Genomic DNA, 24,650 nt, shown 5'->3' with positions numbered 1-24,650 from the left:
TACTTTTCTCTTGCAGGTGATCAGTTGATTCCCTATACTCAAGGCAACAAATGGAGTTGAGGCTCATGTGTCCTATTGCAAATTGAATTGACTTAATTGTCTAATCATTTAAATTCTTATTGTTTTTCTCAATCTCTGTTTATTGTGATCGGTTGATTTCCATTAGGATACAAAATACAAAAACTTTAGGTAATTGGATTTATAATTTCTTTTCAACCTTTTCTCTTGTTAATTAAACTTTGTATTGTTTTCTGGTTTACAGATTTTTCTATTGTTTTGATTAACAAGTCCCAATGACAATTGAGGTATGGACCGAACCAACGAATACAAATTGACTCTCAAATGGATGGAGAGTAACAAGATCAATTCAAGGAAAGGCTTCCCCGATAATCCAAAACCTTTTCACTATAATGATTTCATGAAATCAACTCGTGCAATATTTTCGGAACTTGCAATGACTTGTAGTAAATTGGAAAAGCTGAATGAGTTGGCTCGGAAGAAGACGATCTTTGACTCTGATGAGTCGAGTGCTCAACTTAGTGAACTAGTTTATATTATCAAGAAAGATGTAAATTCGCTTAATCAACAGATTGAAGAATTGAGACAAAATCAGCTTGCAAAGGTGAAAGATGGTAAACGTCAGAATGTCGAATCTTATTCGAAAAATGTTGTACTCAACCTCCAAGAACAATTAGCAAGTGTAAGTAGCGATTTCAAGACAACACTAGAACTCAGATCTCAGAATATGCAACAACAAAAGGCGAGAAGAGAGCAATTCACTGGGTCCACTCCATCGACATCTAATCAATTGCAGCAACGAAAGACAACTTCAACTATAATTGACTTTGGAGATGAACCATTAACTCTTAGTAAATCAAATCATTCGCAACAACAACAACAACAATCACAGGCACAGTTGCTCATCTATGAGGACAATACATCACAATATTTGGAGGAACGAGCGTCCACCATGCAAACAATTGAATCAACGATAGTTGAACTCGGAGGAATATTCAATCAATTGGCTACAATGGTCCAGCAACAAGATGAAATGATTAGCAGAATCGATGCTAACATTGCAGATACTAATTTGAACGTTGAAGCTGCTCACCAATCTTTATTGAGATATTTCCAATCAGTCACCAATAATAGATGGTTAATGTTCAAAGTTTTCGGTGTTCTCTTCATCTTTTTCTTATTATTTGTCATGTTGACATGACAAATTCATCTCTGTGATTTTAAAAATTCCATTATGAAATTGTAACCTGTTTATTAACAGTTTATTTTAAAATATTATATCAATGTTAACCACTACAAAAATTAATTTCTTCATTATCCAATTGATACTTTTGAAATCATCAGGATGTCTCAGTATCAGATTTTAATTCAGTAAATTTTCACAATATCTTTAAGCTTGTAAGCAAACAAATGATGAATTGAAATGAAATGAAAGAAACGCTCAAAATTCTACTATTAGAGAAAATAATCAACTTGCAATTCATTCTAATCAAGATGTTGATTGGGTTAATCTGATCGACTTTCGGCTTGACTATTTTTCGGCTCACAATCGATAGAGAAAATAATTTTAGAATCTTATCCATTCTGGTAACTAGGAGATGATTTCATCAACTGGTTGCTGGTTAATAATTGAATAAATCAAATGAATCACCTTGGTCTCAATGATAATAATTAAACTATTATTTTTTAATATTAATTGTATTCATAATGATAAGTATTAAATTAGACTTTTGTATTTGGATTCATTAACTTGAGTCTATTAAAAAGTTAATACAAAATGAATTCAATGAAATTCAATGTCTTAGCAGAAAATAGTGTAAATTGAGGCAGCGAATTCATGAAAACGTATACTAGTTATTTAGTTAATCAGCTCAACAAATTGACATGAGCTCATTGATATTTAGATTCCTATTTTGATTCCATTCTAATATTTATATCGACCTTGCCTTTCATCTTTTCCATCATTCAACATATAAGCTGGAAAATAACCGGTTCCTGAAGGGTCTTTGAGTTTAGGATTTAAAATGGTGTTTTTAGAAGTGCCTAAAGATGTGTACCTAATGATTGGGAGGAAAGAAATGAGAGAGAGAGAGAGAGAGAAAACAATCAATTGATCAACAGTTTGACAGACTTTGATTTCGTTGGGTTGAGACGATGCAAGTTCTTACCCTTTGTCATAAAGTGAACAATAAGGTACTTCAAGTGAACGGAGGAAGCTCCAAATTTGATGATAAGACCAATTGAGTAGAGGATTAACTCTAATGAATTCAGGCCAATCGGAATCGGTGGGTTCAAAAAATGAAATCGAATTGACTAGATCAGTTTTTCTTGTTCCCATGAAGATGTGGCTTACAGAAGATTCCGCTTTGAAGTTTTTCAAAGCTTCCTTGAAATCGGGTCCATCCAATGTTACCAAACCAAGATTATATCTTTCAACAGAGCTTTTAATAAACTCCTCAAGCTCAGGAAATGTATCAGGCATCAAAATCAACAAGGTCATCAATTTGACATCATCAGTCTGATTAAAAGCTGCTCTTTGTTTGACTTTGTCCATCATAAGTAAATAAACCAAATGAAGTAAAACCGTACAGTCTTTACCACCATTGAAACTGACACAAAACCTTTTCTTGTCACAATCAACATTTTCAAGGCATTTGTTAATCACCGAAATGGATTCGAGTACATTCTCATTGCCCTCCAACAAAGCAAATTGATTCAATTGCGATGTCCACAAGTCAACAAGCTGTTGCTTCAACATTTTCCAAAAGAGCAGAGCAAAAGATGAAAGGGAAAGATGAAAGCAAACGATCACCAAAAGACACTTTAAATAACCTTAACGAAAACAGAAGGGAAAAGACAATGAGAACTGATAAGATTAATTGATTGTCTGGTGATCAGCGGTAATCATCTTACCAGAAAAGAAGAAGACAATCTGGTCCACAAGGCGCCATGGGTCGGCTCCTGGGCCTTGAGTTGCCTCTGTACCACCAGATCGTCGAGATGAAAGGGCCAATCAGTTGATCCAATTGATTGTCGAAGGTCAAAGCAAAGCGACAAAAAGAGTTGATTGAAACGATCCTCAGATGGCGACACTTGCCTTCCATCAAAAGAGGTGGTCCATTTGTGGATTGTGGTGATTCCTATAGTTTAGAGACTTGAGACTCGTCGTGTTGATTTTGTCCTTTAGATTTTCTTGTTTAATTGTTTTTTTATTTGTAATCTTATTTTTTCTTGTTCTCTTGATATTTATTATTTCCTTTGATTCTTACAGGAGTTTCATGTCGTCTAGTAGTAACATACATAATTTGAAAACTTTTGGTAAGTAGATTGAGTCATTTGTCTGAACCTTCTCACTGCTCTTTGAAACCCTTTTCTCACTTGTGATACCTTGTCTTTCCTACTTGCAGATCCCTTCGCGGATGCTATCAAAGCTGATGATACTGTTCATGACGGTTTAATTCACATTCGTATTCAGCAAAGGAATGGTCGTAAGACACTTACCACTGTCCAGGGGATAGCTGATAATTATGATAAGAAAAAGATTGTCAAGGCTTGCAAGAAGGTAAGAACATGATGATGATTTTCCAACACTTGACTATCTTCTGTTGCCGCGTCCCATCCATTTATTCATGATAACCTGTTTCTCTCGTCTTGTCTTCCTGTTTCACCTATCAACTCTTCTATAACATTTTCTCTTTCCCAATAGGAATTTGCCTGTAACGGAACGGTAGTTGAACACCCTGAATATGGAGAAGTAATTCAACTTCAAGGTGATCAGCGAAACAATATTTGTCAATTTTTAACTAAATATGGAATCGCTAGACCGGAGCAACTTAAAGTCCATGGTTTTTAAGATGCCATCTTATTTTGGTATGGTTTAAGAGCAATTCGTTCACCTGAATAAATAAAGACGTTTCATTCAATTGTTAAAACGTGTTGAAATATATCCACCCTTGATAAACGCTTAACCATGGCCAAATTCAAAATAAAGTTACAATTATCCGTTGAAACATTTTGCTATTTTTATTACTTTGCACCAGTTGAAGTTATGTATTGTGATGATTAACGATGGTTAAATATTCCATTCTTGAAAGTACATTGAATTAAAAATGATGAGATGTTAAAGGTTTAAATTGAGGCCAAAATCGGAACTTTAATTGATTCAAAAAAGGCACAAATATTTTGTGCGTTGCATTGGATTGATCATGTCAAGAGATGGCACTAGAAGTGGATGGAAACTTGAGTTTTGTCTGGTTGAGTTGATTCATTTGCTTCTTATTGTTAATTGTTGAGTAATTAGTTTTCTATTCGCGGATTAATCATGTCGGAAGGAAAACCCTCAAAGAGCGAACTTCTGGCCACTCTGAGTTTGTCGAAAAATATTCCACCCAAAGTGAGTAGCGACCGGACCATTTTCTTTCAATGTTTTGACATTTCTTTTCTTTTGTTCAGTTTGACCAGCGTTCCAATTTTTCTAGATTTCAAATCTCACATAGTCTCGGAGGAGAAGAGTATTATTCTAGAGGGAATCAAAGGGCCTATTACGAGTTAAGGCCACCACCTCCTCCTCCAATATACGCCAACTTGGGTAAAAAAGCTCCTCCGCCACCTCCACCTCCACCTCCACCGCCTCTACTACCACCACCGTCACAACCACCAACGCCTCCACCACCACCACCAGCAAGTATGAATTGTTGTTAGATTGTTGGTTGTCTAGCCCAACTGATTTGAATTATCTTTTCTTGACTTAGGAAAAACTTCGGAACAACCACCATCTTATCAGATGTCAGTCAATATATTGAGAACCACACCCCACGCTCTGCCCATTCCCGTGACAGCTTCCTACACAACTACGGTCCAACAGCAGAGGACTCAGCACTCTTACAGACATCCACAAGCTCCAAACTATGTGAATGAACCGACGCAACTTTCTCGTCCTCCCCCGATTCCATCTGCACCCAAGCCTCACCTGACCTCTTATAACGTGACACCTCCAAGACCGAAGCGAGCAATCGAAGTTGAGAAAAAGTATGAAGCTTTAATGAAACAAATAGAGGATGAATTAGATAAATCCCTTCACTTTGGCCTTTGTCACACCTGTGGAAATAAGATCCAAGGTGCAGATCAAGCCTGTCAAGCGATGGGAAATTTATATCATACATCCTGTTTTGTTTGTTGTTGTTGTGGTCGAGTCTTGAGAGGAAAAGCTTTTTACAATGTTAACGGAAAAGTTTATTGTGAAGAAGATTATCTTTACTCAGGGTTCCAACAAACCGCTGAGAAATGTGCTGTCTGTGGTCATCTGATAATCGAAATGATACTCCAAGCTATGGGAAGATCATACCATCCAGGTTGTTTTCGCTGTTGTACTTGCAACGAGTGTCTCGATGGAGTTCCTTTCACAATTGATATGAACAATAAAATTTATTGCGTTGCCGATTATCATCGAGCTTATGCCCCGAAATGTGCCTCTTGTGGTGGTGCTATTACTCCTCTCGAAGGATCTGATGAAACAGTTCGAGTTGTCTCAATGGACAAAGATTATCATGTTGATTGTTATACTTGTGAAGATTGTGGTATGCAACTGACCGATGAACCTTCCCAAAGATGTTATCCATTGAGTGGTCATCTACTTTGTAGAGATTGTCATCTCAAAAGACTTGGTACTTTTTGAGTATCCAATCAATTCCCACCGTCCATAAAGTGAACTTGTTTCCTTCACGACAAGAATCACCACGATCTCATCATTTCTCACCAACCAAACGCACAAACGAATCAATCATCAATTGGAAAGATGGAGTTTAGGAAATGAAGGAAAATTAAAAAAAGATAATTTTTGTAGTGGTTAACATTGATATAATATTTTAAAATAAACTGTTAATAAACAGGTTACAATTTCATAATGGAATTTTTAAAATCACAGAGATGAATTTGTCATGTCAACATGACAAATAATAAGAAAAAGATGAAGAGAACACCGAAAACTTTGAACATTAACCATCTATTATTGGTGACTGATTGGAAATATCTCAATAAAGATTGGTGAGCAGCTTCAACGTTCAAATTAGTATCTGCAATGTTAGCATCGATTCTGCTAATCATTTCATCTTGTTGCTGGACCATTGTAGCCAATTGATTGAATATTCCTCCGAGTTCAACTATCGTTGATTCAATTGTTTGCATGGTGGACGCTCGTTCCTCCAAATATTGTGATGTATTGTCCTCATAGATGAGCAACTGTGCCTGTGATTGTTGTTGTTGTTGTTGCGAATGATTTGATTTACTAAGTGTTAATGGTTCATCTCCAAAGTCAATTATCGTTGAAGTTGTCTTTCGTTGCTGCAATTGATTAGATGTCGATGGAGTGGACCCAGTGAATTGCTCTCTTCTCGCCTTTTGTTGTTGCATATTCTGAGATCTGAGTTCTAGTGTTGTCTTGAAATCGCTACTTACACTTGCTAATTGTTCTTGGAGGTTGAGTACAACATTTTTCGAATAAGATTCGACATTCTGACGTTTACCATCTTTCACCTTTGCAAGCTGATTTTGTCTCAATTCTTCAATCTGTTGATTAAGCGAATTTACATCTTTCTTGATAATATAAACTAGTTCACTAAGTTGAGCACTCGACTCATCAGAGTCAAAGATCGTCTTCTTCCGAGCCAACTCATTCAGCTTTTCCAATTTACTACAAGTCATTGCAAGTTCCGAAAATATTGCACGAGTTGATTTCATGAAATCATTATAGTGAAAAGGTTTTGGATTATCGGGGAAGCCTTTCCTTGAATTGATCTTGTTACTCTCCATCCATTTGAGAGTCAATTTGTATTCGTTGGTTCGGTCCATACCTCAATTGTCATTGGGACTTGTTAATCAAAACAATAGAAAAATCTGTAAACCAGAAAACAATACAAAGTTTAATTAACAAGAGAATATCAATTTCAAGTAGTAATTGTTCAAATTATTTGGAACTTTTTAATGTCCATTATCAAAGTGATGCTACAATAAACTAAATTAGATGACAAGGTTACAAATTATTTCGAGCTGATCATTCAATGTTATGTACAACATGATTGGTATTTCTGTTTAGTCGCTCACGCAGCCAATGAAATAAAGTAAAGGTTGGGTTATATCGACTATTAGTATTTTTATCAATTTCGAGAGAGTATTGAAAGTGGGTCAAATATCGATAAAGTTTTGCAACTGTAAACTTTTCGAGAGAAGCAGCTATTAGATGGAAAGAGAGCAGGCGATGGTTCGCTTCCGTGAAGTAAAACAGTTCGCGATTACATGCCGAGGCTGCGATCCATTGAATTAATGACTTCAGTTGATGATCAGAACAGAAAGTATTAGAACCCCAGTTTCCAGTAGCGATGGGACCATTTGCATTCGAATATTCATTCAACATGAATCCACAATATGCTTTGGTCAATTCTCTTTCGATTAAATTAGTAGAATATTGACTCAATCCTGCGCCAGGATCGAATTTGATTGGATCTATTGCTACTATCTCGTTAAGACGACGACCCCAAGAGTCGAATTTCGTGACATCACTATGGCTTCCACGATAAAGGAAAGAGTCGCCTTCGCCAAAGCTGCGATTGAATCGTTCGGCACCAGTTATTGTGACCGCTTCATTGTCCAGCATGGACTCAGTGAAAAGCACCGACACAATAAGTTCAGGGTGAGTACAGAAAAGAACTTCTTCTTGACCGCACCCATTCTTCAAAGTTTTATATCCCAAAAATTTGTTGGCAAAATCGACTCGAAGTTTTCCTTTTCCGTTCCTTTGTAAACTTCCGTGATTGTCGATGATCAGTTTTGACAGGGTCGACGAGCAATTCGACCAAACAGGAATTTTCTCTGGGGCTAAGTATCGTCGTTGAAAAGAAACTACTCCTTTGAGCGATGACTTGGATGACCTATTGGAGGCTCGAAAAAAGTAATTGAGTATAGACCTTAGCTTATGCTCTTTCTTTCTGAATATACAACACGGTCTAGAAAATAGACTAAAAGAAAATGTCGATTGATTAGCGATGAAAACGAACTCAATTTAATCCAACTTACTGCTGAAGAGTGAAATGAGTCAATTCAGAATTTCTTGGATAGGGGAAAGTGCCAAGAAAAGCATTCGCAAGGAGAGACAATATTTGCTCTTGATCGAAGAAGAGACAATGATTCATTTTCTGTTTCAAGATTGGAATCCTTTGACGAATAACCCTCTTCAATGCCACAGCCGATTTCACGATGAACGGAAAAGTATGACGGTAAAATTCTACCGATTTTTTAGAATTTTTATATTTTTTTTCCGCGTCCAGACTTAGTATCACTCTTTCCAGCATATCAAAATCGTCTTTTATGCAGTTCGGATTGATTCGACACAATATCGAAGCCAATTCTGAAAATGATTTTATTTTCGTCTTTTCCAGCTCCTTGTCCACCAATTGAACGGTATTCCATCGATGTGGCAATTCAAAAGGCATCCTTACATGTTCACTAAATTCAGACGATTGATTGTCACAAGTTGAACCATGAAATATGGTCACACCGGGTCCAGGTCTCAATTCACCTAACGGTGCACAAACCTGAGCTTTCATGGTAGTTTGGAACTGGGGTTGAGTGAAAAGGAGAGCACTTTGTAGAGATAATTTGAAATGGTCAATTTCTATTCAATTGCAAAATTGAACACTGACTTCAGACGATATTGAAGTTAATCGAACAAAAGATGAAAAAGTTTAATTAACATAATTAGTATCGCCATCTATTTGAGTGGATTAACTCGCGGATAATCTGATTGATTTCCATTATCAAATTTAATTCAAACGTTAAATTACTGATTCTAAGGAATTTAAAGTTGTGCTGTAAAATATTGAGTCCGAACTTTAGTTGAGTAATTTTTCTCACTTGATTTTCAAATCGTTCAGAAAAATTTCCTCAGTTTATCTATTGCCTGAAGTGACTAAATATTATTAGATGATTGAGAATAGACTATGAAAATAGCAAGTGAACGTTTCGATGAACAAAACCGAAGTACCAGCACTGAATCACGATTGGAATCACCATTAATAAAAGAGACCCACAGTAATTAGAAGAAAAATGAGAACAAAGACAACGAAAGTTTTAAAATTTAATTGAAATTAAAATTGGATAATTATTTCAACCAAAGTTTATTGTTTTTGGAAAGAGGACATAACGTCAGTTGCGAGTGAGGAAAGGCGACCTGCGACACGACTGACTCCATCTCGAACTCCTTCCTTAACATCATATAAATTAGCAGTCACATTGGAAAGTCCACTTGCATAGCTTGAAGATGTTCGATTGCTCGCTCGACCAAAGTAATCGTCACTGCTGATGGCATTGGACCCTTCAAATTTCGATAGAGTTGTACGTTGTTCGAACTATGAAATTGTAGAAATAAAAACAAAAGTTAGAAATTTAAAACTCATCAAATGATTCGAATTTTTCTGCTATCAATGATCTATTACTTCACTAGAACGACCATCATTGAAATACTGGTCAGATGATATTGCTTTCGCTTGTCCGAATTTCTTCTGGGCTTGGACATCGGAAGTAGTCGATGTTGACGATTTGTAATAACCATGAGACGAACTTCTGATCGGCTTTCTAAATACAAGTAATGAGAGACAATTTAAATTATATTGATTGAAATTCAAAATAAACAACAAGTACTTTTCTTCATCGATGGATGGAATTTCATCAAGAATTTCAGGAACATCATTATCCTTTTTGAACCCAGAAGCAGTATCAAAGTCTTCGAAAAATTTACTTGATTTTTGTTTAATTGGTACGATAAAATTATCTCCTAAAGATTCAAGCTCGATGCGAGAGCCCACATCTCGATGGCTTCCAATAATTAAATCCTCGAAACCTTGAGAGAGAGAGAGAGAGAGAGAGAGAGAGAGAGAGAGAGAGAGAGAGAGAGAGAGAGAGAGAGAGATCATATGAGAAATGAGCAATTATAACGTTGCTTCAATTAATGTGAGAAAAAATTAATGTTTACCTGTTTCAAGTGCTTTATCCATGAAATAATTTCGAGAGCTTATTGTTGTTTCTGATTTTGTTGGATTGGTTTGTTCGAGGGTCATCATATCAGAACTTGCCGAATGAGAAACGCCAGTTTTAGCAGCAGTAAATCCCATTCCAAGCCTCTCAAATTGTTGAGCTTTAATTGGGTCAACAGTTCGCAGCTTTTCTTCGGTTATTCGAGCTCGTTCACTTAGATCCTTGTATGTTGTGTCAATTTCTTCTATGGTTTTGATTACCTCTTCTTTCGATAAAGATTTTGTTTCGTTTCTGGTCATGGACGCTTTCAATTCTTCAGCCTTAACAGCTTCTTTTTCAATCTCACTAAAATCGGTGTTGATCCGTTGAGCCCCAATCCTTTCTTTGATCCTAACTTAAAATATTATTAAACGTAGTTAAAGGTCGTATTAATTGTGTGTCGAATTGTGTTTTTCAAGAGCAGGAAAGAATCTGAATAAATAAACTTACTCCTCCTCCTCTTTTAGTTGTTTGTTTACGTGTACCAATGACAGGCTTATAATCTGATTTACCTTCTTTTCTTTCAGTAAAATTAACACTAAGCTTGCTAGAATTTATTGATTCAGTAGGCGCTGTTACCATGGTACAATCAGTTATTTTCTCGAATTTATCAACGGCCACTGATGAACGATTTTCTTGTTCCTGTTCAGACCAAAAATCAAGCTTAGCACTAGTCTCTTGTGTGTCTGAACTAAAGACTGTTCCTGAAGGAAGACTTTTGAACGATTCGGTTCCATATAGTTTCATGGCCTGAGCAGCTAATTTATCTTTATACAACTGAGCAGCTCTACTGTGGTACTTTTGCTGAGCATCTTTAGCGGTACAACCGTGTTGTTGGAAAAAGGCCAAAGCGTTATCATTACCACCAGCTTGCATTGAACCAACTTGAAGCCAAGTCCAATTTGTATCGAGCTGCGTTGATCGTACAAATGACACATGGACTCCAAGTGACCGGTGTCTAGCCGAACAATCAATACAAATAAAAATGCCAAAACTGACACTAGCCCAGGACGGATTTTTAGCTCCACAATCAAAACATTGCTATAAAAAGTAAATGAAACCAAATAAGTGATACATCATCACACAAGAAAAGAGTAAACAATTGTACAGACCTTGTTTGCAGGGATATTCTTCAATTTATTGAAAATAGTTAATAACTCGTTCTTTGTTGGTTTGTTGTCAGACATTCTAGTACACTTAATAGATCAACTTGTATGAGAAAGGCTTTCGGAATTCAATCAATTTAACTGAGAATTACAATCAAATTAAAAGAAACAAAATTTCAACATGAAAAGAATCGTTAACAAAACGAACCACCAGATGGCGTCGGTACATCGACGTTTCTATGGAAATTTTTTCTGAATTTAATCAATAACAATCTAATCAAATCAATAACAATTATTTCACTCAACTAAATTGTTCTAGTTTCTTTTATGTAGCTTTGTGTTTTTCAACTCACAATTGTGTCTTCATTTCTTAGCTTTATTTACACAACTATGAATACAAAAAAGGTAAGATAATTTCCCTACTATTTTTTTTTCATTTTCTCAAGAGTTTGATTATGTTTCACTTTGTTTCATTATTCTCACAAGAAATTGATTCTTCACTCGGATTTTGAGGTCATTAAAACAACAGAGGATGGAAAATGTGACAAACTTAAAAGCGAAAATCATCAAATGAATGTTAAAGGCTCTCTCGGAGTCTCTCATTCATCAAGTCAAGATGAAAGAGCTGAAAGTTTACAATCGATCACATATAAGATCGATATGATAGCTGATCAATTGAAAACATCCGATGATAACGAAAGAAAAAACATTGATATGTCAATCAATGGAGATAATTCTATATATAATAGTGATTCAGCTAATTCAACAAGCACTTTGCTAGCCTCAAGAGATGAGAAAGAGAAATTAAATTTCAACGAAAAAGATTTAGCACCACCTCTTTTGGATTCGCAACGGAGGAAAAAGATACCAGAGCGGCCAAGCCAAAGTTTAAATCTGTGGTCATTTTTAAAGAAATGTATTGGTAAAGAGTTGACGAAAATTCCTATGCCTGTTAACTTTAATGAGCCTCTGTCAATGTTACAACGATTAACCGAAGACTTTGACTATGCTCATTTACTCCATAAAGCAGCAACAATCAGCGATAGTTGTGATCAATTAGTTTATGTCGCTGCATTTTGTGTCTCCAGTTATGCATGTACAGGTATCAGACTGAACAAACCATTTAATCCTCTTCTAGGAGAAACTTATGAATGTGATAGAACATCTGATTTGGGATGGAAGAGTATAACCGAGCAGGTAAGAATCGAATAAGCAAATGAATGGATGATTGTGAATACTAATTGTGTTTTGTTATCATCAACAGGTGAGCCACCACCCCCCTATGTTAGCACTTCATTGTGAAGGTAAAGGTTGGAAATGTTGGAGTGAATTTGGTTTATCAAGTAAATTTCGAGGAAAATATTTACAAGTGAATCCAGTGGACATAAGTCACCTCGAGTTTCCAGAGCATGGTTATCATTATACTTGGCACAAAGTCACTACAACCATTCACAACATTATCGTTGGTAAACTTTGGGTGGATAATCATGGAGATATGGTGATTACTAATCACACAACTGGTGATAGATGCCTCTTGAAATTCATACCTTATAGTTACTTTTCACGAGATATTCCTAGAAAGGTAACGATCGAGATCAAGAAACTCTTCATCTTTTTCAGATTCTTTGTAATCAATTTCAACTCGTCTACAGGTGACTGGTAAGATTGTAGATTCGAAAGGAGTAACAAAATGGATTATTCAAGGAATTTGGGACGAATATATTGAGTCCGCACTAGTTTTCGATAAACGAACATCAGCCAAAGGAAAATCAATCTACGATACATCTCCATTCGTTCGTGTCTGGCAGAAAACTCGCAATATGTTCGTAATGAATCAACCATTGTATCCGGATAACTATTAATGTCGAAATGATGTTTACTTTTCAGGTCTGAATGCGAAAAAATGTATAATTTAACTGCTTTAGCTGTTCAATTGAATGAACCAGAAGAAGGAGTAGCTCCAACCGATAGTCGACTCAGACCAGATCAACGATTAATGGAAGAAGGTAAATGGGATGAGGCTAATCAAGTGAAAGGATTACTGGAAGAAAAACAAAGATCGACCCGGAGAAAGAGAGAGGAAGAAGCTGCTACTAATCCAGAAGCTGAAGTTTCTTATGCACCATCTTGGTTCAAGCTTCAAATCGACCCGATTACGAATAATCCAGTCCATGTTTATAACGGTGATTATTGGCAGTGCAAACAGAAACAAGATTGGTCTCGGTGTCCAGTGATATTTAATTGTGATAAAGAAAATGACTTAAAGTCAGTATCAGCAATAGGAAAAGTTTAATGGGATATTTTACTTCGTGTGCCCATCGATGATTCACCTATTCAACTAAGAGACTTAATCAATTATTATCATGATTGATAATTTCCATTATTTTCGGATGAGCTCAGGAAATAGACTCCAGAGATTTAAACTCCAGAAGAAGCTCTAAAGTTCTATATTTTATTATCAATATTTACTTTTATATCTCTTTTAATAACTTTGACAAAAGATGCTTAAAAGTAATTGAATGGTACCATTTAAATAGTACTTTATTCATGTCATTGCTGCAATTGAAATTAGATTTAACTTTACTTCAAGTCAAAAAAAACAAATGAATCACTTGTAGATCTGAATGCCAAATTACTCAATTGTACACATTCGCTCATTTCCAAGCTGAAGACTGAGATTAAAGTAAATTATTTTGCCAAAATACAGCGCAATCATCCCAACGAGCTGATCATCAAATCAACAATAGTTTGAAACTGTCGATGTTTCTTTCATTGCCAGTCTCTATGAGGATCGATTAGGTAGACGAGATTGCAACTGGAAAATCTGACAAAAAGATGGAGAATGTAATGAGAACAAGTTTCAAGATTTTAATATGGCACAGTGGGATAATAGTTCAGAATAGAATGAAATGTAATCATTACATCATAGAGATTCCCACTTTTTTTCATCATCTTATTCAATAATAGTGACGTGAAGAACATTATCACTTACTTTTCCATTCTTACACCTTGATAACTTGAAGAAACATAATAAATCAAGGAGCCAACCCTTTAAGCGGTAGAGGTTTTTTAATGGTCCATCCTGTTGGGTAAAATCGAAAGAGATGAGTGTAAATTTGAATTCAATAAAACCATTAGATTGGAAAGAAGAAAAAGAATCAGAAAAGAGGGTCTCAATCAATAAGAATTCATGAGTAGCAAATACTCTTTCAAGTCGCATCATTTGAGTCAAACAAACAAAAGTATTGAAAATAAATCACTTACCTTAAGGTAGAATCGTTCAAATGAACTGAAAGAGTTCTCATCACCTCGTGATCATATCTACACATTTGGAGAATTGGAATAAATGAAAAAGATTAGACCAAGTAAAGTCAACATAAAATCTGAATAAATGGAACATTAGTCAGATAAGTTAGAGTTTCAATCACTTAGAGTCATGAGTAGCAAATACTCAATAAAGTCACATCACGATTGTCTATTGTTTCATTAAAGTAAAATAGAAATTTACTTACCCAATTAACTAGGAATTCATGAATTACCATTGACGAGCATTGGCTGAATTGAGGAACCATGAGGAGAGAAATGAACAAACTTTAAGTCGGATATCCGAGATTCTTCAGTGGAAGTGTCGCCATCTAGTGGAAAGAAAACAATAAATTGGATGAACCAGATGATCTCAAGTCTCAAATTAAGTCTCAATTGTTTCCTTAGTTGTTTGATTAGTATTATCAACATTTCTGTTTCTCAACCATCATGAGTTTCATGCAAAAATTGAAGTTGAAAAACATTCCCACGTGTAACAAACAGTTCATTTTCTTAGGCGTTAAAGAAGACAAAGTAAGACTCATTTAGTAAAATTCAATATTTTCCTTAAACTAATGTTCCAATTTTCTCTTGATTTGATTGTTAGCGAATCGATGGGCGAAGCTCAAAAGATTTTCGTAAATTATCTATTGAATTCGGATTAGACTATGGATCATCTGTTGTCAACCTTGGCGATACACGTGTTATGTGTAACATTGGCTATCAAATTGCAGAGCCAAAGGCAACTAAAAGTTGTGAAGGATTTTTGAACATTAAGGTTGATTTAGCTGCTACGATGGCTCATTCTCATGAGAAATCTGTGGAAATCATGAAAATAGTTGAAAAGAATATAAAAGAATCTAGATGTCTAGATCTGGAATCCTTGTGTCTGATCTCTGGGGAAAAAGTCTATTTGTTAGAAGCAGATTTAATTGTCATGAACGATGAAGGAAATCTCCCTGAATGCTGTTCCATTGCTATTCTGGCCTCTTTGTCGCACTTCAAAAGACCCGATGTTTCAGTCATTGATGATAAAATCAAAGTTCATTCGTTTACTGACCGTCATCCGATTCCAATCAACATTCTCCATTATCCTTTTTGCACAAGCTTCACGTTTTTCGAGTACTTTAAATTTGTTTGTGATCCAACACAAGCGGAAGAACAAGTTTCCGATGGACATTTGATTGTTGGAGCAAATAATTACAGAGAAATAACAACAATTCACATTTCAGGCAAATCGTCGATCAACAAAGATATTGTCATTAAGTGTTGCCAATTAGCAATTGAAAGGAGTAAATATTTAACCAATTTCGTGAAAGATGCTGTCGAAAGAGATTTAGCTCAAAGAAATAGTGGAATCGGTTTGAGAAATTTGATTAACTCCTGAAAACTGAATTGATTTGAAAATAAACAAAAAATTATAATGTCAAGAGTTTAATTATAAAAAGATTTGAATACAATGAGCATGTGAATCCATTTTGTAATGTGATCAACTATTTATCTTAATGGGAACATTTAAAGAATGAAATTCGAGTATCGGTTGATTGTGTAATTTAAATTCATTTATTTCAATTGGTATCAACAGATTAACTATCGAAAAGGTTTGATTGGCAGAAGAAAATGAACTCGCTTGATTTGATTAGAATTTCGATCAAAGGAAAAATGAGACAATTGAAGGCTTGATTTTCGTTCTCAATGATCGTTCATCGATCCAAATTGATTAGTAAAGAAAAAAGAGAAAGTAATATTACAATTGGATTGATAATAATGACAGTTGATTGGGTGAACAAAATTAACCCTCGAAAATGACCACAAAATGTAAGTTAATTGGTAATTGCAGCGACTAATTGTTATTATATTGATGCATATTAGTTTCTATTGGTATTGTTTGTATAATAGTATTTGTGTCCACCGGTCATATGTACATTCAGGTACTCCAAGTATTATGGCTCGAGTTTGGATCGTCTCAGACACTCAGTTGGAATAGCATAAGCAATGTCTTTGATATTGGCGACGTCCGCTCTCAGTTGTTCAAGTTCTTCGCGATAATTGGTCAACATGCCTGACAGGTCATCTCGCGACTTTCTCAACTCTTCTGTTCGATTGTTCAAATCAGCAGTCAGCAATTCCTTCTCGGCTTCCCGCAGTTTCACCTCCAATTCTTTCATGTTTCCACCGTCGACAGAGTCCAAACCCTCCAGAGTTTTTATTATTGAATCAACAGTTTGCAGTGCACCAGACACTTTGCTTTTCGCCTCGATGGCACTAGTCTTGGCTTGGTTAGCTCTTTCTAAAGCTTCTAAAGCCAATTTCTCGTCGTTGACAGTCTGTTCACCATATGAGTTGAGTCGACCTTCGGTATCGGCTAGAGCCCTGTTCAATGATTCCACCTCGTCTTTCATTCTTCCCGCTCTCTCCTTTGTTTTACCTGCTTCCCCACGAATCGCATTTGCATCAGCGGAAGCATTACCAGCGATGTAACGAGCCTCGGTTGCAATACTCTGAGCGTTTATCGCGTCATTGTAAGCCCCAGTGAGAGCATCAAAAGCCTCCTGTGTCTTGGCTTTGCCTTCGTTCAAAAGCTTTTCCACCTGTGGTACTCGCTTCAGTGCTTCATCTGCTCGTCCTTGACTTTCTTTCACTGACTTATCGAACCCTCGAAGTGTCATCAAAGTTCCAGTGGCTTCCGTCAAAGTGGAATTGGCTGCCTGAGCTGCTTTCTCTGCAGTTTTATGAGCTTTGTCCACTTCGCTCAACAACTCGGAAGCTTTGTTCTGTTGCCTGGTTGCCTCTTTCAGAAGAGATCGAACATCCTCCATTTGGATCTGTGTTCCATTCAGTACATTCTCGTATCGTGACATCATCGCATCCGCTTCTCTCATGATACGAGCCGCCTGATCGACCAACTCTCTGGCATCTTGTTTCATGCCCGAGGCGTTCACATTTGGAATACTCAATGAGCCCGCTTCGGTCAACAATTGTAGCGCATCTTTGGCAGCTCGATCAGCTTCTTTCTTTGCTTCTTCTGCCATTTTCCTTGTTCGTTCCAATAAATCGTTGATATCGATCAATTGTTTCTGAATGGCCCGAATCTCTTCACGATTACTCGAATGCATCACCATGGCTTCTTTCACCAATCGAGACGCTTCTTCTGAGTTGTTCAAAGCTTCTTTCGCCAACTTTTCCACCTTTTCAGCTTCTTTTTCAATCTTATCTGCTAGAGCAACCGATTCCAATGATATTCTGGACATTCGTTCAGACTGCTGTCCGTACCTTTTGAACCTTTCGCGAGCATGTTCCAAGGCAGTTCTTCCTTCATGATCGAATGTCTTTTTAGCTTCAGATAATATTAAATTGGCTTTTTCAATTATATCTTCTGCTAAACTCATGTTTTGCTTTCCAAAATTGACCAAGTTGTTCAACCCTTCCATCCGACCGTCAACCAACGAGGTCAATTCTTTGACTCGGGCTAAACGGTTCTTTAAAGTGGTCAAAGAATTGACAAGGTTTCGACCATCTGAGCCCATTCGACGAGCATCCGATACCAGTGCCTCAGTGCGAGCGATCAATTCTTCCAATTGTGTTTCGAACTTTGATCTTCCACTTCCACAGGGCTGTTTTGTATCTCCTCCAGTAATAATCGCAACTGGTTCAGTTTACCTCGGTGCCCATTCACAGAGTCCTGGATTAGTCCGTAGCAAGCTGGACAGTCTATACAACCAGCAGTTCGGTTGAACTTGTTTTCACGACACCGCTCACATCGACGGCCTTCCACGTTTGCCAAACACTCACATTGACCATTATCGCGACACTGCAGAGATTTTGATCCAATTCGATCACAGTCACACTTTGCACATCCCTTCTCAGAGAAACCATAATGATAAGGTGCACATTGGTCACACTTAGTTCCAATGACCCCAGGTCGACAGTAGCATTTGCCGGTGAACTGATCGCAGGTCAGATTATGTGATCCAAACATATTACAACCACAGGATTGGCAACCATTCTCACCACTGATATCCCAATAGCCTTGTATGCACTGGTCACACTTTCGTCCCATCACATAGTTTTTACACTCGCAGTGTCCACTGCGAGAGTCACAAAGAGCCAATTCTTTTCCATCTTCTCCCTTGCCCATCACTGTTCCAGTTCTATGGCAACCACAAGATTTACAATCTCCCTTAGGGTAACTCAGAGCATCACCAAAGAAACCGGGAAGACATTTCTCACATCGATCCTAATGGGAAGTGAAAAGAAAACAAATTCATCAATAAAGTGATTCCATTCGAAACTCATTCACTTCGACTCTTACCCCGGCAGTGTTGTAAATGCATTTCAAACACTTTCCCGTTTCATGGTCACAACTTCCGACAGAGTTTTCATCAATGTTCCCACTGCAATCGCATTTCCTGCAAGAACTGTTTGCTATCGGGTTACCAAAATAACCATCGATACAAGACTCACAGAGGGCTCCTGATTACAAAGATCGAGAAACAAACAATTAGTTTAAACCCAGTGAATAGCGACCGAGATTATCATTAGCACATGCAACCTAACGTCGAGTTAGTCACCCTTGAGAAAGAGTTTCTCATGTTAGCAAATCTTTCACTCTCTTCTTAGTTGCTGATGATTTTAATCATCCATGCAAATACTTATCCATGAATCAATTAACTGTCTCAATTCAGCTCATCACTGATCATTACCTCCGTAACCTTGAGGACACTCCAAACAAGCTATACTTTCATCAGGTAAGACAACACAAGCTCCCGCATTACGGTGACAGGGACAAGAAGTACATCCAGTCCCGTCTAATGGATTACCGTAATAGCCTCGAGCACAAGTCTCACAATTATCACCACCGGTGTTGTTTGTACACATACATTTTCCTTTACAAATTAACCATCACCATGAATTAATTAGAAACCACCACCAATATCAAGTTAAGTTTGGTTAGAGATTGCAAATGGGAAGTGGGAGTGGGAGTGGGAGTGGGCGTGGATGGGGAATAGGAATAGGAGGAAGAAAAGAAAGTAAGAAAATTGATTGTTAAAGTTACCGTCACCAAAGACCAGAATCAGTATCAAACCGGTGATTTTCCTTCACCTTGTTCACTCTCTTTACCTGTATATGGATCACAAAAGTCAGCGTAGCCATTACATTGACAAGGTAGACAAACCGCGAAACTTCCCCCGCCCGGTGGTTCGTGTCGATATCCCGTCTTACATGACTCACAAAACTGTCCATCATAACCTGCTGGACACTCACATCGCTCGACCCAACTTGCTGCTCGACCATATGCACCCCGTTGGGCAGATTCCAGGGCTATTTCATCAACATAACCTGACCCATCTCTATTGTACACAATGCGAATCTTGATGGACGTTAAATTGGCCAAAACACTTATGAAATCTTTCCCAGACAGCCTCGGACTCCAGCCGAATCGAGCGTCTTCGTGAAGTCTAAACGAGTAAGAACGTTGGTTTCGACTTGGAAGACTATTGTCTTGACCGTGTATTGGTTGAGCAAGGGTCAATCCAGCGCCTTCAATAATGACATCGGCAAATTGTGAGGCTGGAGAATCGTCGTTCACTCTTAAATTGAATCTCAAGTGTTGATTGTAAGAGAAACGCTGATCCCCAAGGAAAGATGGAGGAGCAACCAAATAAACCGCGTCCAATCCATAACTTGCTTGAGAGCCGATACTATGATCTGATGTATTGTGTACGAGTGCAACAGAACGACCCATTCTATCAATCGCCGTCCATTTCTCGGTATCTTTGTAGAAATAAGATTCAATTGCATGGGCAGTGTAATCTTCCGCCGATTCGCAAACAGATGAGTGGCCGTAACAAAAGCAAGATAAACATCCAAATTCGTTGGTTCCTTGCAAATCGAAGTAACCAGGCTTACACTTTTCACAAGTTCTTCCTTCCACATTCTGTTTACATAAACATTCCCCAGAGACAGGGTGACATCGAGCGGTGTTGTTGAAACTTCCTTGTACAAAGCAGTCGCAGGGTCTGACGGGCAAATAAAAGGTTAGTTAAATATCTTGGGAAAATGATCCACTAGAAATACTCACTTGCAACCCTGGGCCGAAAAGTCGTAATAGTTATCAGCACAACGATCGCATTTTTCCCCAGAAACTCCTGGTCTACAGATACATTGACCATCTCGACTGCACTGCGATGTCACGGACCCTTAACGAATGAAAATGCCAATAAAACAATCGAATCCATATAAATACTATTTCATTGACTTACCTGTTGGATCGCAGTCACAGGTAACACATCGTCCCAGATTATTTTCGTAAAAACCTTCCTTGCATCTTTCACAGTTTGGTCCATCGGTGTTGTCGGCACAGTCAACATCGACCTCCGTGTCCAGTTTCAGCCCACAAATCAGCATCGTAAACGCATTTCGAGGCTTTATTGTTACAATTACAAACTGAAATATAAAACACAAGTTAGAAGAGAAAACAGAGAAAGGGGAACAATTAAAGAAACTAAATGGTATTACATTCCCAGACTGACTTCTTAGTGTTCCACACTTCAAGTTGCACGCACTCAACAAGTACGGCGCTTGACGCAAAAATAAATATCAAGGAAAGTATCGTTTGCATGGTAGAAACTCAGATGTTCCTCTTATCACTTATTCAGTGTAGTTGGGGCACAGTAATACAAAATTGAAGCGATTCTCGGACCATTTACAGGTCAAATAATCATGTTACACTTGATGCGACGATGATCGTTACTCTAGGCGCCCTTAGTCAACAGATTCTTAACTTTATTTGGTCACTGGACTACAAGTCAAACGATTGTGAATAGCAAAGCAACAAAAACTGGATTTCATGTTAGTTTTGTCTCTTCTATTAACGGAGAAAAGGTATAACCTGTACCGCAACTTTTACTGACAAAAGTGCGTAGGCATCAATTCAGCCCACTTTAGTTGTCTTATCTCGATACCAAAACAACAACAGGTATCATGATATTTTCTACTTACGTTGACATTCGTGTGCGTCCTCAAAAGTAGCAACTTCATATTTCTGATCGTTATACAGATCGTGACAACGTTCACAATTGACTCCAGTCGTGTTGTGTTCACAAATACACATCAATTGGCTGTAGGGATCATTTATATCAGAGGTTCTGCAGTCACTCGCATGTCCATTACATTTGCATCTACAGGTCGAGAAAAAGGTCGAGAAAAAGGTCAATGAGAATGGAATCAATGATATTAATCAGATATTCGCTCGCTCAACAGATGAGTAGATTCCTGGTATCACTTCATATTCATTTGTTACATTTTAACTGTAATTTTCAAGGTCACTAATCATGTTCACTAGTTTGAAGATAAAGCGAGAGAGAACAGCTCATCTTTGCCTCGTCATCTTCTCATCTTCTCATCAACATCAATAGACAAGTCAACGAATTTGATTCGCAATCAGAAATTCTCAGATAAACATTGAAATCAGCTTTTTCTCTCATTAAACTGTAAAATTTTCTGTCTTAAAGGCGTCAGTTGAGACTATTTTTGGAACCAACCAATAGATCAACACCCATAACTATTTAAGTCTCGATAGTTTTCGATAAAATGGTTATCCAGAGGGAGAAAGAAGAGGAAAGTAGGATGGGTGAGTAGTTTAAGAAAAAACAGATAACTTTTAGAGAAAAATGCGTTTGAGATGATCTTTGTTTCTCTCTTTCCTCTTTAACTACTAACTGATCACTCCCTTTGCCAGAGATCACTGTGTCTTCTTTCATTCTTCATCATCACAACCACTGCTCTCGAATCATCACCAATATCTATCAAAGTCCACAAGAGGTAAGAGCAAAGAGTGCGAGAGAGAGAAAACAGGAGAGAAAGAGAGCGAGGGCGAGAAAGACAATGGTAATGTTTCGGTTATCCTTTTGGTTCATGTGTTTCAATCTCTTCGACTCTTTAATCGGTCTACTAATCCATCTTTATCTCATCTCCATGACTTGATCTTTGCAGGATGAAAAAGAAAGAAGGAAAGCTGAAGTGCGAGCTCGTCTCGAAGCTCAAGCTCGAAAGAAACGCGGTTTCATGACCCCCGAAAGGAAAAAGCGACTGAGGGTAAGTAAACATTGACACTTTCACTTGAATCTTGAACTAGAGTTAAATTACTGTTGAAAGTTTTTTCTTATTCCACTTGTAACCCAAACAACGTCTTCAGAATTTACTTCGACGTAAGGCAGCGGAAGCGCTGAAAAGGGAGCAAGAAAGAAAAGCTGAAGAGAGACGAAGGATCATCCGAGAACGCACTGGAGCCCAGAAAAATTTCGATTCGGTCAACGAAGGTAATTAGTGTTACACTTTGCGATTTACGAGCTTTCCTCATTTCTGTTTGATTCTCAATCTCAAGCTAATCTTCAATCAATCGTGAAAGATTATTATAAAAGAATTCAGGACTTGGAAAGTAAAAAGTGGGACTTGGAAAGGGCCACTCGAGTGAAAGAAATCGAGGTTAGTAGTGAGATTGAACAATAACCATTAATCGATTGGCTCTTTTTCCAATTGTTCATCATTGTTTTCAGCTTAAAGAAATGCAGGAAAAAGTAAACGATCTGAAGGGCAAATTGTAAGTATTCACACAAAATCTCAATTCTGTTGCTTTTCTTTTCTTTTCAATGTCTGTGTCTTTCACTTGGTCAGTGTCATTCCTCCGTTGAAAAAAGTGTCGAAAACTGCGAATCAGTAAGTTAAACTGTCACACAATTGTCTCCACTCGATGCAACCATTAAAGATCTTAATCTTGACTTCGTTTTCTTATTCTTAGATTAGAGAAAATTCGTATGTTTACTGCTCGAGTTTCTCAGATGGATTATCGTAATCAATTGAAACAAGTTCAGAAAAATGATTATCGTCTCGAGGATAACGACGAGGTCGCCAGCAAGACATGCAAACCTGAATGGGCTCAACCCAAAAGCAAAACAACATCGGTATCTGAGGCCATTTCTGAGGCTGTTTCTGAGGCCGAGCAAGATGATTACTAAGTTTTCAACAAGACTGGACATTACGCACTAAGTGTATCTCGCTGCAATCTCGCAACGAAAACAATCATTGTAATCAACATGATAAAATATTGATTAGTTAATAAACAGATTGTTTCGTCCAATCATTGATTACGTTTCTATTTGATTGATTGATTGATTGAATTGATGAGACTTACCTTCCACCAACCGACAGGTCAGAAATTGCATAGTAATACGTTTTAAGTACTTGTGGGTCTCGAAAAACTTCATCACCAAACGTATTATGTCTCACCATGACAACTTTTATATCGGTGGCAGCGACGAATTTCTGTTGGGAGGAAGCGATCGAAAATTGAGCGATAAACAGCATCGAAGAAATTACTGTTATGTTCTAAAGTTTTTTACCTGCAATTCCAAGTTTTGATCGAATCTTTTATGACTTGGCCTGAGCTCTAGAGTGCTGAAAATAATATTCCCACCAGTGAGAGGAGAAATGTCCGAGAATTCTTTGGAGCACAAAACTTTGTCCGGCTGAGAATCGGGGACTTCTCTCGATTCACTGACATTGAATGTATCCAAACAGTTTCCACTGAAATACTGGAAAGGCACCCAATCGCTTTTCTCGTCCTCTCTTTTGTAAATAGCCAGACTTTCAGGTCGAGGGGAATTGAACAACAGTCGAATATATGTAACATCATAAGATTTACCTGTTTTCGACCAATTAGATTACGATGGTCCATTAATCTCTCTCGTTGATTAATAATCAATTTAGTGAATTGAATGGACTCACCCAAATGAAGTGTAATATTAACTGTTTTCGGGAACTCGATCCCATCGTACATGGTTTCACTTTGCCACCAGGTCTGAGTTGCATTATCGTGAAAATCATTGATGAAGTTTACAGGGTGATCACCTCGACGACACTTACCATCACAGGTTCTCTGGTTTCTGTCCTCTCGATTAGGTGTTTGAACACAATAATAAGTAATGTAAGGATGCTTTTCACCACATGTATTTGTAGCTTCAACGGGCCTTAGGTAGGCAGCGTTTTCAAACGGAGGAACACAGCGCCGAGCCTTACCCTGTTCATCGTAACAAGACCTTTGAGCGGCATTGGACGAGGGGAACGGGTTAAGTGGATCGGTAAAGGCGAAAGACGAGCCTG

The 24,650-nt window shown here is 37.5% G+C and overlaps 11 protein-coding genes and 1 long non-coding RNA gene across 13 annotated transcripts; 6 read left to right on the top strand and 6 right to left on the bottom strand.

Moving 5' to 3' along the window:
- The first annotated feature begins 27 nt into the window (after nucleotides 1-27).
- On the top strand, nucleotides 28-1,296 carry LOC128386453 (syntaxin-5-like). Its single transcript, XM_053345486.1, has 2 exons — nucleotides 28-189; nucleotides 263-1,296. The coding sequence occupies exon 2, from the start codon at nucleotides 308-310 to the stop codon at nucleotides 1,217-1,219; it is 912 nt and encodes a 303-aa protein (XP_053201461.1). The 5' UTR covers nucleotides 28-189; nucleotides 263-307; the 3' UTR covers nucleotides 1,220-1,296.
- Nucleotides 1,297-1,676: 380 nt separating this feature from the next.
- Nucleotides 1,677-3,066, bottom strand: LOC128386456 (FAD synthase-like). Of its 2 annotated transcripts, none has more exons than XM_053345490.1 (3): nucleotides 2,932-3,066; nucleotides 2,187-2,850; nucleotides 1,677-2,075 (listed from the first exon to the last, which is right to left on the bottom strand). In XM_053345490.1, the coding sequence occupies exons 2-3, from the start codon at nucleotides 2,774-2,776 to the stop codon at nucleotides 1,943-1,945; spliced, it is 723 nt and encodes a 240-aa protein (XP_053201465.1). In that variant the 5' UTR covers nucleotides 2,777-2,850; nucleotides 2,932-3,066; the 3' UTR covers nucleotides 1,677-1,942. The 2 variants fall into 2 exon arrangements, with proteins under 2 accessions (XP_053201465.1, XP_053201464.1); XM_053345489.1 differs by having other exon boundaries at nucleotides 2,187-2,884; nucleotides 2,932-3,065.
- Nucleotides 3,067-3,156: 90 nt separating this feature from the next.
- On the top strand, nucleotides 3,157-4,028 carry LOC128386459 (eukaryotic translation initiation factor 1-like). The gene is made up of 3 exons (XM_053345492.1): nucleotides 3,157-3,336; nucleotides 3,426-3,580; nucleotides 3,725-4,028. The coding sequence occupies exons 1-3, from the start codon at nucleotides 3,297-3,299 to the stop codon at nucleotides 3,869-3,871; spliced, it is 342 nt and encodes a 113-aa protein (XP_053201467.1). The 5' UTR covers nucleotides 3,157-3,296; the 3' UTR covers nucleotides 3,872-4,028.
- A 220-nt stretch (nucleotides 4,029-4,248) lies between these two features.
- On the top strand, nucleotides 4,249-5,926 carry LOC128386451 (LIM domain-containing protein jub-like). The gene is made up of 3 exons (XM_053345485.1): nucleotides 4,249-4,411; nucleotides 4,471-4,702; nucleotides 4,770-5,926. The coding sequence occupies exons 1-3, from the start codon at nucleotides 4,340-4,342 to the stop codon at nucleotides 5,690-5,692; spliced, it is 1,227 nt and encodes a 408-aa protein (XP_053201460.1). The 5' UTR covers nucleotides 4,249-4,339; the 3' UTR covers nucleotides 5,693-5,926.
- On the bottom strand, nucleotides 5,876-6,938 carry LOC128386454 (syntaxin-5-like). Its single transcript, XM_053345487.1, has one exon. The coding sequence runs from the start codon at nucleotides 6,862-6,864 to the stop codon at nucleotides 5,953-5,955; it is 912 nt and encodes a 303-aa protein (XP_053201462.1). The 5' UTR covers nucleotides 6,865-6,938; the 3' UTR covers nucleotides 5,876-5,952.
- Nucleotides 6,939-6,973: 35 nt separating this feature from the next.
- Nucleotides 6,974-8,977, bottom strand: LOC128386450 (poly(ADP-ribose) glycohydrolase-like). The gene is made up of 2 exons (XM_053345484.1): nucleotides 8,086-8,977; nucleotides 6,974-8,027 (listed from the first exon to the last, which is right to left on the bottom strand). Exons 1-2 carry the CDS (start codon nucleotides 8,613-8,615, stop codon nucleotides 7,067-7,069), a joined length of 1,491 nt encoding a protein of 496 aa, XP_053201459.1. The 5' UTR covers nucleotides 8,616-8,977; the 3' UTR covers nucleotides 6,974-7,066.
- Nucleotides 8,978-9,132: 155 nt separating this feature from the next.
- LOC128386448 (ADP-ribosylation factor GTPase-activating protein 2-like) lies at nucleotides 9,133-11,408 on the bottom strand. The gene is given in 7 exon segments (XM_053345481.1): nucleotides 9,133-9,416; nucleotides 9,504-9,642; nucleotides 9,709-9,907; nucleotides 10,040-10,417; nucleotides 10,420-10,435; nucleotides 10,531-11,121; nucleotides 11,193-11,408. Coding segments are annotated over 7 exon segments (1,629 nt in total). The 5' UTR covers nucleotides 11,268-11,408; the 3' UTR covers nucleotides 9,133-9,185.
- Nucleotides 11,409-11,452: 44 nt separating this feature from the next.
- LOC128386449 (oxysterol-binding protein 1-like) lies at nucleotides 11,453-13,711 on the top strand. Its single transcript, XM_053345483.1, has 5 exons — nucleotides 11,453-11,591; nucleotides 11,673-12,383; nucleotides 12,451-12,768; nucleotides 12,839-13,008; nucleotides 13,074-13,711. Exons 1-5 carry the CDS (start codon nucleotides 11,577-11,579, stop codon nucleotides 13,477-13,479), a joined length of 1,620 nt encoding a protein of 539 aa, XP_053201458.1. The 5' UTR covers nucleotides 11,453-11,576; the 3' UTR covers nucleotides 13,480-13,711.
- Nucleotides 13,692-14,805, bottom strand: LOC128386460 (uncharacterized). Its single transcript, XR_008324898.1, has 4 exons — nucleotides 14,699-14,805; nucleotides 14,451-14,507; nucleotides 14,179-14,268; nucleotides 13,692-14,010 (listed from the first exon to the last, which is right to left on the bottom strand). It is a non-coding gene; the product is annotated as an uncharacterized LOC128386460 (long non-coding RNA).
- A 37-nt stretch (nucleotides 14,806-14,842) lies between these two features.
- Nucleotides 14,843-15,919, top strand: LOC128386455 (exosome complex component RRP45-like). The gene is made up of 2 exons (XM_053345488.1): nucleotides 14,843-15,023; nucleotides 15,097-15,919. The coding sequence occupies exons 1-2, from the start codon at nucleotides 14,940-14,942 to the stop codon at nucleotides 15,874-15,876; spliced, it is 864 nt and encodes a 287-aa protein (XP_053201463.1). The 5' UTR covers nucleotides 14,843-14,939; the 3' UTR covers nucleotides 15,877-15,919.
- Nucleotides 15,920-16,029: 110 nt separating this feature from the next.
- Nucleotides 16,030-21,323, bottom strand: LOC128386446 (laminin subunit gamma-1-like). The gene is given in 9 exon segments (XM_053345479.1): nucleotides 16,030-18,084; nucleotides 18,087-18,726; nucleotides 18,802-18,962; nucleotides 19,193-19,375; nucleotides 19,611-20,509; nucleotides 20,572-20,689; nucleotides 20,753-20,856; nucleotides 20,858-20,936; nucleotides 21,009-21,323. Coding segments are annotated over 9 exon segments (3,939 nt in total). The 5' UTR covers nucleotides 21,112-21,323; the 3' UTR covers nucleotides 16,030-16,432.
- Nucleotides 21,324-22,327: 1,004 nt separating this feature from the next.
- On the top strand, nucleotides 22,328-23,631 carry LOC128386458 (troponin I-like). The gene is made up of 7 exons (XM_053345491.1): nucleotides 22,328-22,379; nucleotides 22,485-22,586; nucleotides 22,687-22,810; nucleotides 22,876-22,976; nucleotides 23,048-23,091; nucleotides 23,166-23,207; nucleotides 23,290-23,631. Exons 1-7 carry the CDS (start codon nucleotides 22,377-22,379, stop codon nucleotides 23,504-23,506), a joined length of 633 nt encoding a protein of 210 aa, XP_053201466.1. The 5' UTR covers nucleotides 22,328-22,376; the 3' UTR covers nucleotides 23,507-23,631.
- The last annotated feature ends 1,019 nt before the right edge of the window (nucleotides 23,632-24,650 follow it).

Source organism: Panonychus citri, unplaced genomic scaffold (assembly GCF_014898815.1).
Source record: "Panonychus citri isolate SS breed McGregor unplaced genomic scaffold, ASM1489881v1 Contig00071, whole genome shotgun sequence".
Taxonomy (NCBI): Eukaryota; Metazoa; Arthropoda; class Arachnida; order Trombidiformes; family Tetranychidae; genus Panonychus; species Panonychus citri.
Note: the sequence above shows the minus strand (reverse complement) of the source record. Positions and strands in the feature narration are given on the sequence as shown.